General features: G+C 40.1%; 1 protein-coding gene across 1 annotated transcript in view; it reads left to right on the top strand.

Annotated features, from left to right (window-relative positions):
* Positions 1–12,976, top strand: part of SEC22C (SEC22 homolog C, vesicle trafficking protein) — a 14,142-nt gene extending 1,166 nt beyond the window's left edge. Inside the window, exons 2-6 of the mRNA XM_012808068.2 lie at positions 3,041–3,204; positions 5,563–5,742; positions 8,196–8,314; positions 10,126–10,191; positions 12,426–12,976. Coding sequence (XP_012663522.1) covers positions 3,041–3,204; positions 5,563–5,742; positions 8,196–8,314; positions 10,126–10,191; positions 12,426–12,626 — 730 coding nt within the window. The 3' untranslated portion in view covers positions 12,627–12,976. The remainder of the gene's footprint in view (positions 1–3,040; positions 3,205–5,562; positions 5,743–8,195; positions 8,315–10,125; positions 10,192–12,425) is intronic.
* The last annotated feature ends 1,132 nt before the right edge of the window (positions 12,977–14,108 follow it).

The raw sequence follows: 14,108 nt of genomic DNA, 5'->3' as shown, positions 1-14,108 counted from the left end.
GCTTCATTTGTGACTCTTGCCTTCAGTTTTTGCTTTTAAATTTTTTAACTTTTTTTACTTTTTAATTTTCACTTTAAATTTTTATTATGTGACAAGAGCAGGGGATTGAAAAATTAATGATGGTAGGTCTTTTCAAGGGACTTAGAGTCTAATGAGGCAACAAGAGAAATATATAACTGGTTATAATACAGTGATGCAGATGTTCCAGTGTAAGTAGGAACCAAGCTATTATAATAACCATAGTAATAATAGCTCATATTACCAACTGTTTTCTATATGCCAGGCACTATTCTCTGTGTTACGTAGCTTATGAGGTAGGTAATAGTTTTACACCTGTTTTACAGAGGAGGAAACTGAGGTGAGGCAACTTGACAAAGGTTAATTGTTCGTAAGTGGTAGTAGACCCAAGAGTTGAATGTAGGCAATTAGGTACCAAGTCTGGTTCTTGTTTATAAAATGACTTTTTATTCTGGGACTTAAAGTAAGAAGCTGATCATTCTGTGGTGGAATCAGGAGCAAGGCAGATTTTAAAATATCAAAATGGCTTGTCATGTATTTCACATCTTTGTTTTCTAGTATTTAGACATTTATCAAGCCCCTTTTACTCTCCTTGAATAGTAAATTTTTAGTTGACTTGGTTTGGTAAGTTGAGGTACGTTTGTCGGAATTCAGTCTCAGAGTTGCAAAAACAAAAGGAAAAGTCTAGGCCTAGCATCCTGTCAGACAGAGAAGAAGGGCTGTGGCCTGAAGGGGGTGCCAGATGGCAGGCACAAGTAGCTGTCACCCTGTGGTGCAGGCTCTGAGTGTTCAGGAGCAAAAGCTGAGCTGCCTTTGCCCACATTTGCAACTGCTTTCTCTGAGTGCCTGAACCCAGCCCCCTGGTGGTCTCTTCCTCACTGTGCTGTGACTAACTTGTGCTGTACTTCCAATAAGAAACCTTTTCTCTGTCAAAGGTTATTTTTCACAGAAAAAAGAAGTCTAAGACTTCAGAATTAAGTCTTGGAGATTCAGCAGTTTTTTGAAAAAGAAATATGAAATGTTCTGCTAGTTTGTAATTTGAATTAAATATGAACCATTATTTTTCATAGAGGAGTCTGAGTTTCTAAATATGTACCATTATTTTCTTTTCTTATAGTTGAGCAGTACCATAGCTTTTTATTGTAAAAGAGCTGTATTAGTTTCCTAGGACTTAGAAGTTACCACAGACTGGCTTCAAACAACAAAAATTTATTTTCTCATAGTTCTGAAGGCCAGAAGTCTGAAATCTGGGCAGGGCCACGCTCCCTTGGCAATCTTTAGGGAAGAATCCTTCCTATACTTCTACTACTTCTAGTAGTGGTTGGTTCATAGACAAATTACTCTAGTCTCTGCCTCCATGGTCACATGACCTCCTCTCTGCCTCTTTGTCCAAATTTCCCTGTCATAAGGATGCCAGTCTTGGCCCACCCTAATCCAGTATTTTCATTTTATACAGTATTTAGAGTATTTCACATTTATCTTGATTATATCTGCATTCTATTTCCGAATAAGGTCATATTTACAGGTATTGGGAGTTAGGACTTCATTAAATCTTTCTTTAGGTACCCATTCAGCCCGCATCATGGGTTCTTTTTCATATATAAACATTTCTATTGTAGAGTGGCCTAGGTCCTTCTGAAGGGTTCCTTTCATAAGGAGGAGAATAGTCCTTTTTTATACATTGAAAAAGTTTTTATAGAGAGAGTTCCCGTTACAAAAAGATGGTAAAATATAACCTAAAAACCCTGCTGCCAGAAACACTCAGAAATGGGGGTAAATATATACCAAAAATTACTTCAGATATATGGTTGAGCTTGATATATACCAAAAATTATAGCTGAGCTTGAAAGAAAGAAACCAAGAAACCATCAATTATATTTGAGCTTGAAAGAAAGAAACCAAGCTGCCAGAAATGAAGGGGGAGCAGAATATAAAGGTAGTAAGTATGTGAGCTGACACTAAGGCTTCTAGGGCATTAGTCGTAGTCAACTTGAGGCTTGGTTTGAGCTTTTATGGGTGGAGTATCAGAGTGATACCCTTGCATAATGGAAAGGCTCTTGTCAGGCTATAAACCCAATGCAATGATGATAGGTGAGAGATAGTCTGTCTGCCAATTCAGGATAGACCACCCATTCATCTCTACTTAGATCTTGACAGGAATGAAAATAAAATTTCACTAAAGAAATTGAGACACCATTTTGGTACCTTGTGAGTTTATATTCCCCAAGGTCTAGGAATTCCTAAGTCAGGGTTCAAACAACAATATTGGTTCCAGACCAATAGCACTGCTGGGGTAGCTGGCCGGTGTGGATGCAGAACCACTCTGGAAGAAGTGTGCCACAACTTGGGCTCAAGGGATTCTTTAAAAAAAAGTCCCACAGTGATGAGCTTAGTAAAAAAATGCTGAAACGTGAGAGGAGATATTCCACAGTGAGTAGAATTGATAGGGACCACTAACAGGTGAACTAGAGTAGAAAGGGAAAAAAAAGTCTTGCATTTATTTAATGAGATCAGAATAACCTTAACAGCACGACCTGATAAAGATAGTATAAGAAAGGAAAATTATACACCAGTCCTATTTTGCATAGACACAGAAGTCATAAGTAAAACATTAATAAACTAAATGCAACAGTTGTGTGTATGTGAACATATCCAACAGGTGTGAAATCCAATAAGGTCTTATTTTAAGATGCCACGATGATGTAACATCAGAAAAATCTACTTATGTGGATTACAGAAGAAAAACATTTTTCTCAATAGGTAGAGAGAAGCCTGAGGCTAATTCCCCCTAGTAGAACATGCATCCATCAGTGACTAATGCTACTAGGCATTTTAAAGGAAGTATAGGAAGGACACAGTCTCAGGAAATAGGTCTAGCAAAAGAGACAATATATGTGCAACGAACAGCTATAGGACTGTTAAAGCCAAGCAAGTGCAGAATTGAGGCAAGGTTGTATCTGGGTGTGTGATGGGAATCCATGGGTCTGTTTCCTGGTAATAAGATGTCATCTTTTTGTTTCAGTTTTTCTTCTTCAGGGGATGTGGCCTGCATGGCTATCTGCTCCCACCAGTGTCCAGCAGCCATGGCCTTCTGCTTCCTGGAGACCCTGTGGTGGGAATTCACAGCTTCTTATGACACCACCTGCATTGGCCTAGCCTGCAGGCCATATGCTTTTCTCGAGTTTGGTTTGTAACCTTCTTTCATATTTATTGTTCTTTCCTATAGTGGTGTATATGTAGAACTTGCAGCTTAGGTTTGGGTTTGACCATCAGGAAAATCATTGGAGTTGCGATATGTCAGTGAAGAACAGCCTTGTACCATGAGATTTCACAGCAGTTGAAGTGGCCTGAAAGCACTGAGGTTTAACCCTTAGGCTTTTCATCTCTCCAGAGCCTGGGGGCAGGGTGGAAGAAGGGTAACACCTGTGGAGGGGATTCTCCACAGCCCTCTGAAGCTGGGGTCAGCAAAATGTGGCTCATAGGCCAGTTACCTGGTTTGGAAATAAAATGGAACACGGCCATGCTCATTCTTTTGCATGTTGTCTGTGGCTACTTTTGCTCTGTGACAGCAGAGTTGAGTTGTTATAACAGAGATCGTGTAGCCCACCAGCCTGAAATATCTACTATTTGGCACTTTAAGGAAAGTTTGCTGACCCCTGCTCTGCCTAATAGAGCAGTACTATTTAAAGGATGTTCTTTCATCATGAGGTAAGTATCGAAAGTGAGAAACGGTGTTTACAAATTCTTATCATAGGGCCAGGTGTGGTGGCTCACACCTGTAATCCTAGCACTTGGGAGACTGAGAGGGGTGGTTTGCCTGAGCTCATGGGTTTGAGACCAGTCTGAGCCAGAGTGAGACTTCATCTCTAAAAATACTCAGGCATTATGGTGGGTGCCTATCATCCTAGCTGCTTGGGAGGCTGAGGCAAGAGAATTGCTTGAGCCCAAGAGTTTGAGGTTGCTATGAGCTATGATGGCGCGGCATTCTATCCAGAATGAAAGAGTAAGACTCTGTCTCAAAAAAAAAAAAAAAAGGGAAAAAAAAGTATCAGCCTGTAGTGATTTGGAAATAAGAAAAGACTGGTCCTTCACTCGGAGGTTTACTCTGGAAGAGGATACATCTTTTTTAGGTTCTGCCAGAAAGGCTTCATAGAAGCTCAGGGGCTTTGGGATACCACATGATAATCATAGTGTCTGCTTTGTTTTTGTCAGGTGTGGTTCATTTTGAGCTCTTGGGCAAATGGGAGTAGAGGTGGGAATTGGAAAACATCCTATGGTCTCTGCATAAACAGCTGCTGTCTCTGTGATGTTCTTAAACAAGGGTCTTGCAGCATTGGGTACAGTCAGGGGCAGGACCAGCCACTGAAAGTGTTTCCATGTAAGCTTTCTGGCTACTTCTATCTTAGCCCTCAGATTCCCTCATGTGTTCTACTGTCTGGCCCATCAGGAGTGGGGACAGCACCCTCTTTCAGTGTCACCTGAAGGTGCTGGGGAACTCCCTGGTATGCAGGCCCCTGCTTGGTAGATGTGTCATAGACTGAGAGTTCTGGCCCTGGATCTCCAGGTGAGGCCTTAGTCAGACTGGTACTCTTAGCCCCACTTCTTCCTATGATGAGGGCATTCTAGTTCAAAGCAGACCACGGCCGCAGCATCCTTTGGCTGCAAATCAGTTTGGGGCTGGGTGGACCTGTGTTATTCTCCCCCGTCACCTCTGCATGTATTCCTTCTAAAGCAGCATGCTTAATCTGACAGGAGACCCTTCCTGAGCATCATGTTTGCTCATCACTGAGTGGGAGTAGAATGAGTCAAGTACAGTGATATTAGAATTATATGATTTGGCTTTGCCAATATTTATGAAACTTCAAAAGCTTGTTAAAATTTGGTGATGGAGGCTGGGCGTGGTGGCTCATGCCTGCAATCCTAGCACTCCGGGAGGCTGAAGTGGGTGGATTGCTTGAGCTCAGGAGTTCAAGACCAGCCTGAGCAAGAGCAAGACTCTTGTCTCTACTAAAAATAGAAAAATTAGCTGGGCGTTGTGGTGGGGTCTATAGTCCCAGATACTTGGGAGGCTGAGGCAAGAGAATCACTTGAGCCCAAGAGTTGAGGTTGCTATGAACTGTGACACCACAGCACTCTACTGAGGGCAACAAAGTGAGACTCTGTCTCAAAACAAAAAAAAAAGAAAAGTTGAACAGGGTGCAGTGGCTCACATCCTAATCCCAGCACTTCGGGAGGCTAAGACGGGAGGATCACTTTAGATCTGGAGTTCAGGGCCAGCCTGGGCAGCATATGTGAGATCTCATCTTTATGAAAAATGAAGTAAATCAGCTAGGCGTGGTGGTGTGTGCCTATAATCCCAGCTACTCTGGAGACCCAGGCAACAATTTGAGACTGCAGTGCGCTGTAATCATATCACTGCACTCCAGCCTGTGCAACAGTGCAAGCTTCTGTCTCTTACAAAAAAGTGAATGTAATTTTGCACATATTGTCTTACAGCATCCCTGCTGATGAAAATGCTCAACTCAGGTTGCTTTCTCTTTCCAGACAGCATCATCCAGAAAATAAAGTGGCATTTTAACTATGTAAGTTCTTCTCAGATGAAGAACAGCTTGGAAAAAATTCAAGAGGAGCTCCAATTCCAGCCTCCAGTGGTTCTCACTCTGGAAGACACAGACGTGGCAAATGGGATGATGAACGGTCACACACCGATGCACTTAGAGCCTGGTAAGTGGCTTGTTATCCTCTGATGTTGATGAATATAAAGTGATGTTATGTATTTCAAGTGGGAGTTGATATTTTTACTAGAGGGTTTTTTGTGGGGAAGGGTATAAAATATGTTGGAAAAAATATGGACCAATCATGTTTCTATATGGCTGTTATAAAAAACTTGATTTTATGACATCTGTTGGTTTGAGGGGAGGCTGGTTTTTTTTTTTTGTTGTTGTTGTTGTTTTGAGACAAAGTCTCAAGCTGTCACCCTGGATAGAGTGCTATGGTGTCAAAGCTCATAGCAACCTCCAACTCTTGGGCTCAAGTGATCCTCTTGCCTCAGTTTTTCTATTTTTAGTAGAGACAGTGTCTCGCTTTTTGCTCAGGCTGGTCTCGAACTCTTGAGTTCAAGCAGTCCACCTGCCTCAGCTTCTGAGAGTGCTAGGATTACAGGTGTGAGCCATTGCGCCAGGCCTGTGATGAAATTCAGGAGTTGAAGAGCGACTGACTTGGCAGGTTGTTTTCATAACCAGTGTGAAGTTTACAAGCTGAAATGTTGAAAAGGAGGTTCATTCTTTTTTATTGGAAGTCACTTACCGAATTATACACATTTGTGTATCTTACGGATAGATATTTTTGACAATCCTTATTTCATCTTATCACTTAGTGAAACATTTCACATCTTCACTGAGAAACCCCTACTTGGTGGGCTGGGAGGATGAGAGTGTTTGGGCAGGGGCCAGAGGTATTACTCCCATTATCTGGCTGTCCCTGAGACCAGAGGAGCTCCCTCTGCCCTTGTATTTTAGAGTCTTCATCTGAAGAAAAAGCTGTTAATTTGGGTGATCACAGCGTCCTGGCATTCCATGACTTTGTCTGACATTAACACTATTAGCCACTCAAAGCTTAGCACATAATGAAGCATGGAGTTTTGCATTTCTTGTTTACAGTTATTTACAGTTAAACTAATATTTAATCAAAGGGGATATTTACAATGTAGTAATTCTGTAATAGCATATGAGCTGAATCTTTCTCTGAAAGATAGAGCTGTCTATGCTGTAACAGTCTAATTATTTTGCTTTTAACCATTTTTGTTAAACTAAACTCATTATTTGAATTTTATTATAAAAGTAGTATGTTTAAAGTATTCATGTTTTTGGCTTAATTTGTGTTTCACTTTAATATGTTTTAACCAATAAATTCCTGGTTTGACTATTTTGTCAGTAAGTTCCAATTTATATTGAGAGAAAACTTAATTTTGTAGAAGAAAGACTGGGTAATTGAACCACAAGCTTCTCCCTTGGCATATATGAGTACAGGCATAACTTTGTAATACATGTCTATGTTTTGTTTTTTAAACACTTAGACAAGAGGAACAAATCCAGAAAAGTGTCAACTTGCCCATCTTTCTAGGACATTTTACTGTGGTTTGACCCACCCTCTTGTCCTGAGGCTAGAATCTTTACAGGTAGCATACTCTGTTCTAATAGGAACTTTGAATTGCTCAGTGGAAGCTCTAACGCACTAACAATAGGCATAACTTGGATTAGTGGCTAGGCGTTTGCGTGTGCATGTGTGTGTGTTTGTGTGTGAAATGTTAAGGGCGAGAGAGGATAATTTACAGAGAATAGTGAGAAAATGGGTCGGACACCGTTTAAGTGTGAGCCAGAATCAATTTTAGCAGTTATCTTTAAAGAGAGAATGGACATTTGTTTTAGTAGTTCTAGAAACAGCTTATAGCCTAAATAATCAATGTTTTCCTCCTCTTCCCAACTATTTTAGAATTTAAAAAATTGCATTTGCTGTGAATTTCTCTAGAAGCACATATGACATTGCACATTGTCTTTGTTAAAAAAAGAGTGGATTGATCGTTTTACAAGCTGAGGCTTGAGGTGTATAAAATGCTTTCAGAGTTTGACAGTCAATTTGCAAATAAACCCATGGTCCTCTCTGGTAGCATAAGAAATTGTCTTAAATCAGGATTTCTCAGCCTAAGCCCTATTGATATTTTGCAATGAGTGATTCTTTATTATAGGGGCTATCCTAAGCATTTTAAGACATTTAGAAGCATTCCTGCCTCCACCCACTAGATGCTAGTAGCGTCTTGTCTTTAGTTGTGACTACCAAAAATGTTTCCAGACATTGCCATCTATCCATGGGGGGTGGGGGCAAGCAGGAAATTGCCCCTGATTGAGCACATCTGCTTTAGATAGCGCTGAAAAACCATTGCTTGCTCAGAGAAGGGCCTTTCTGGAAGAAACTCACCTCAGATCCCCAGATCCATTCTGTCTTTCATTTTTTGCTTTTTTTCTCTCTAACTTCTGCTGCTTTTAAAATTAACATGTTTTGTAATTCTGTGTTTAATATAATGAAACTATCCTTAGTGGAGATCTAGTTAATGTCTTTGTTTATTTTTCTTTCATATAGAAATTATTTTCACTAGACCCTTATTTTTTTTAATTGTGAAGCTCCTAATTTCCGAATGGAACCAGTGACAGCCCTGGGTATCCTCTCCCTCATTCTCAACATCATGTGTGCTGCTCTGAATCTTATTCGTGGAGTTCACCTTGCAGAACATTCTTTACAGGTAACTTTTTTTAAAAAAACAGTTTAAAGGACATATGGAAAAAAATGATGGGGATACATTTTATTTAGAAGGTTATTATTATGTACTGAGGTTTTGAAATTTTTTATTCATTTGTTTTTTTTTGAGACAGAATTGCACTCTGTCATCCTGGGTAAAGTGCCGTGGTGTCAGAGCTCACAGCAACCTCAAACTCTAGGGTTTGAAAGATCCTTTTGCCTTAGCCTCCCAAGTAGGTGGGACTACAGATACCTACAACAACATCCAGCTGTTTTGGTTTTAGTTTTTGGGTTTTTTTCTATTTTTAGTAGAGACAGGGTCTTGCTCTGGCTCAGGGTGGTATCAGACTCTTGAGCTCAAGCATTCCAGCTGCCTTGTCCTCCCAGAGTGCTAGGATTACAGTGGTGAGCCACTGTACCCGGCCTAAAATTTTATTCTTTGTAGTAAATTGAACAAATACGAAAGTTGCTCTTTTGTGTCTGTTGTCCTAAGAAGCCAAAGAGCCTGTGGGTTGCTGGTAAGAAATGGACAGTTTGCTGCAAGACATTAGACTGTCCTGTGCCTTTTGACCCCAGGATTCACTCCAGGGGCTGGATTATTTACCCCAGGGCAAAAGTTTGATTCTCAGACTTTAAAGTTCAGGCTCTTTTTCCCTGGGAGAAGGGTGGCTCATAGTCTGATTGGTGTAATGTAGATGTCATCCTCCTGTGCAGGTGCCACCCTGTGTCTTTGTCAAAGAACTATTTCAGTAGGAATTTCCTTTGTTGGCCAGCTCATCTCAAAGCAACTTTCTCTTCCAGTGCTTTTTCTTTTCTTTTTTTTTTTTTAAGGCAGAGTCTCACTATGTTGCCCTTAGTAGAGTGCTATGGCATCACAGCTCACAGTGACCTCAAACTCTTGGGCTTAAGCAGTTCTCTTGCCTCAGCCGCCCAAGTAGCTGGGACTACAGACATCCACCACAACACCTGGCTATTTTTTTTTTTTTTTGATTGCAGTTGTCATTGTTGCAGCAGACCTAGGCCAGGCTCAAACCTACCAGCCTTGATGAATGTGGCTAGTGCCCTATTGACTGAGCTACGAGTGTTGCTCCAGTGCTTTTCCTTAAAATAGTTTTTTTTTAATTTTGAAGTACTTCAAATACTTTAAAAAGGTATAGGACCATTATTAGCATAAACAAGTAGATATTACTAATGTTCATATCCATGCATGTGGTGGCTAAAGTCTGAAACTTGACTGATGTTGAACCCAGGAGACTGATGTAGAGTGACCTCTTTGGAGAATGGCAGCAGACATGTGTTATAGGAGTGGTAACTGCCTATTACCACACATTGTGTCTTTGACCAATGTGCCATGTGGTCTCCACTCTTACTGTTTATGATTACTCATAACCTGATATGTGTATTTACCAGCTATCTGTTTGTACATACTAGAATAGGTACTTGGCCAAGAAGATGGTTAAAACAGGATCCTTGCCTTGGGGACTTTCTGTCACAAATTAGAGTGTGGTAGCAGCACTAAGGAGGTAGCAGTGCCTGGGTGTAAGAGGAATTAAAGAAAGCTTGGTATTGACAGCTGAGTTGTATTTTGAGTGGTTGGGGGCTGATTCTAGGTGATGACTTAGCCCAGACACATGGGGACAGGAGTGTTTATGGTGTGTCCAAGCCGTTGACAGTGGTTGTATGCTAACCCTTACCTGATTGCATAAACAGGGACTTTTGTCTCTCCCAGTCAGAACTGAGGAGTAAAATGCTTCATCTTACCACGTTTCCTTTTCTCTCTGAAACCTTTCCTTGTGTTCTTCATATTTGTTTTAGGTTGCTCATGAAGAAATTGGAAACATTCTGGCTTTTCTTATTCCTTTTGTAGCCTGCATTTTCCAGGTGGGTGAAACATTGATATTTTGGTAATGGGTTAAACATGGCCTTATTTTGTCCTTCTGTTGAAACTATCATTACATTTTATTTGTTTATTTTTTCATTAAATCATAGCTGTGTACATTAATGCAATTATGGGGTACAATGTGCTGGTTTTATATACAATTTGAAATATTTTCATCAAACTGGTTAACATAGCCTTCATGGCATTTTCTTAGTTTATTGTGTTAAGACATTTATATTCTATACATAGTAAATTTCTCATGTACCCTTGTAAGATGCACTGTAGGTGTGGTCCCACCAATTACTCTCTCCACCCATCCTCCTCCCTCCCCTCCCCCCCCTTTTCCTCTTCTTGGGCTATAATTGGATTTCATAGTAGGACGAGTACATTAGATACTTTTTCTTCCCTTTTTTTTTTTTTTTTTTGAGACAGAGCCTCAAGCTGTCTCCCTAGGTACAGTGCCATGGCATCACAGCTCACAGCAACCTCCAACTCCTGGGCTCAAGCGAGTCTCCTGCCTCAGCCTCCCAAGTAGCTGGGACCACAGGTGCCCGCCACAATGCCCGGCTATTTTTTGGTTGCAGCCGTCATTGTTGTTTGGCGGGCCCCGGCTGGATTCGAACCTGTCACCTTGGGTGTACATGGCTGGCGCCTTAGCCACTTGAGCCACAGGCGCCGAGCCTTTCTTCCCTTTTTAATCAGCAAATTTTAGATCCCGTTTTTGTTTCACTGAAGTCTTGGTTCAAATCAGGGACAGTACCAAGCCCTTAGTGTAAAGACCTTATGTTCGTCTTTCCAGTCCTCTCATTTTACAGAGGAAGAACTTTGGGTTCAAAAAGGGAAAACCACAGGGTCACTAAGCAGCAGAACAGGAACAGGAGTTTGGATTTGACTCCCCCAAAAGGAAAGATGAGATTGCAGTGGGGACTGGATTGGGCCTGACTAGCATGAAGTAGGATGTTGCCTTAGGCTTATTGTTAGCCTAGTCCAAGTGCAGAAGTGTCTTTTTCTGCACTTGGACTAGCCTAACAATAACAAGAGTAACATCTGTGTGTATGTGCTATTTAAAATAAAGAAGTAGGTCAAAAAATTTTGGGTTTTTATGGTAATACTTCTGATTAAAATCTGCCCCTTCGGAATTAATTAGAGAGCTTTGATTATTATTTAGTTATTTTCAAATACCCTGTGTACTAATGGGTAGCATAAAGAGGAGCTTTTGAATTCCTCATAGATAGAGTTAATTTTAATAAGAATCTCTCCCTAATTATCCTTCCTTGTCTTCCACATGGGCTAGGATTTTAGTACTTTCTCTACATGCATAAGCTTATTTTTAAATTAAAATTTCTGTTCTCAGGGCACTTCTCTCTTCTGCATATTTCCTAGAATGGTTTCTTTTTAAGAATTACCTGATTATAGAAAAAGATATTTTCAACCCAAGATTGAAAATGCACTCATTTTTTAGAAAAGTAGTCCCCAAAGCTTTGAACATGGCAGTAGCAGTTTCCTAGAGCTGTGTTTCAGGGATGCAGGGATCTTATAGTCCTACCTCCCTCCCTACTTGGATAGCTCCCTCCACTGTAGCTTGAGCTCAGTTGTTGTTCGATTGTTCTGCATTCTAAGATTGCACTTTTTTTTTAAAACATTGAACCCAAGTGCTGTTTCCACTTTTTGTAGAACAAGAATGACCTCTTTTCTATGTGATAGCCCTGCACAAAGTACCAGTTTGTGAGACCATTCGCTGACTAAGAGATGCTTTCAAAGACGTGATTAAAGAGAGTACCCAAGGGAACAATGGAACTCAATGTACTTATGACTCAGGAGAAAGCAAAGTAGTGAAACCACAGCTTTCTTTCACTGGTTTGCTTTCCTGTCAGGGCTTCCTGAAGGAGAATTTCACTGAGAGGCCAGTCAGTCTTGTTAAAGTCTCCTGGCCTAGCTGTCTGCCCCAAACCCTGTACTCCTCTTTTTCTACAGTCCATAGTGTGGGAATTTCTGTCTATATTTCTTAAACTTTCAAACATGCCACATACTAGTTCTTTTTGCGACACCTATTGTCATCCAGTAATTAACAGCAGCCTGACCAGTAGGCCTAAGCTTCATCGTAATAAAGACAATTTAATAAGCTAATGTGAGGGAAATGATGCTGTTTGTGGCAGCTCTGGGAGGTGAATCTTGCTCTGACCTTGTGACCACTTTGTTGTGTCTGATTGGACATCCTCTTGCGGTCTCATTGCAGTGTTATTTGTACCTGTTCTATAGTCCAGCCAGGACTGTGAAGGTGGTGCTGATGCTGCTCTTTATTTGCCTGGGCAACATGTACCTGCACGGGCTGAGGAACCTCTGGCAAATCCTTTTCCACATAGGAGTGGCTTTTCTGTCTTCATATCAGATACTGACAAGGCAGCTTCAGGAGAAGCAGTCTGACTATGGAGTGTGAAGATGACACTGTGTGATGAATGGATTTTTTTGTTTTCTTTTGAGGATCCATGTAGGTTTCCATTTCTGCTTCTCTACTTTACCTCAAGTTTCCATCCTTGGAGTTTTTTTCAACAAAACTGGACGGACAAACCAAGAATTGGGAATTTTTGACAGTTGCAGTGGAAGTCATGAGGTCTATTGACACCTAGTCTTGGTTTTGTGTTGAGTGTTACTGTGGAGTCTCCAATTCAACTCATTTAGGATAGCAGAATCTAGGGGCTTATCCAGAAAGAGCTTTATTAGAAGATCAAAATGGAAATATTTTGATATTTTAAATTGAATAATGCAATAAATGGCTAGATTCAGTAATACTGGTTTTAGTAATTGGCCCTTGTCTCCGAGGAACCACTTTAAAATCCAAATCAGTTTTTCAGTCTGACTTTTTTTTTTAAAGAAAGTAAGGATAGGGCGAATTAAAAAACACTTAAAAATATGGCCCATAAATATAAGCTATATAAATTTTGTTTACATTTTTTGATATACTTTTGGAATATTTAAATATATTTTGGATATAAAGTGAATTTCATTTAAGATGAGGACAAATTTAAGCTGAAAAACTAGTTAAGAAATCTGAGTTTATTTAATTTATATATATAACATTTTTATGGTGGTGGTACTGTGTAGATACAGAAATGTTTCTTATTTATTCAGGGTATATCTGAAGTTTTAAAAAATTAATTGAATAACCAGTGGTCCTATATTGTAAGCTTATAGACATGAGCAGAAATAAGAATTTCAGGATTCCTTGTAGTCGGCCACAAACTGGAGTAGACTGATGACACAGATTCAGTGGCTTATCACAGACTTGCTTGGGAGAGGTATTAGCAGCCTTTTCAACATGGTTGAATTTCGTTATAAGGATGATGAGTACTTTGTCCCATGTACCTGTTCCCAGAGGGCCTCCCTATTTAATTACTCCTGTACATCTTTTCTAATAATTGTAATTAGCGTTAGGGACTAATTTTATGAATAAGAGTTAAGTAGATGTTAACTTTTTAAAGCTTTATAAAGACATAATTAACATGTGCTCTGGAAAGTTACTTTCTTTCATTGTCAAAAAATTGATCATAGTTTTCCAAAATATGGTTCTGAATAAGATCCCTTAGGCCTCCAAAATTTTCAGCCTGGTTGTCTGGTACCTCTCAGGAGGCCATTTTGGGAGTTTGCCCTTTGGATTGTTTTTGGTAGAAGTCTGGAATCTGATTAGTGCAAACACAGTTGCATGGAGTACTTTGGGTTGAGTTATGTGGTCTTGGTAAATTAAAGTGGAAAACGATTGCAAAAGTTATTGAGTAGGTGGGGAAAGCATGAATATAGTTTTAGAATATTTAGTTTTTATTTGGTTACCACAGGTATTGTATTATTATCGAGCTACCTTGGTGTCATTTTAAGAAAAACAAGTTTATATGACTGGAAACTATGTTGGGAAGATAGTTGCTAT

This window comes from Otolemur garnettii, unplaced genomic scaffold, assembly GCF_000181295.1.
Source record: "Otolemur garnettii isolate 467f Iridium unplaced genomic scaffold, OtoGar3 scaffold00082, whole genome shotgun sequence".
Classification (NCBI taxonomy): Eukaryota; Metazoa; Chordata; class Mammalia; order Primates; family Galagidae; genus Otolemur; species Otolemur garnettii.
The sequence above is the reverse complement of the archived record's forward strand: the minus strand, read 5'-3'. Positions and strand labels throughout refer to the sequence as shown.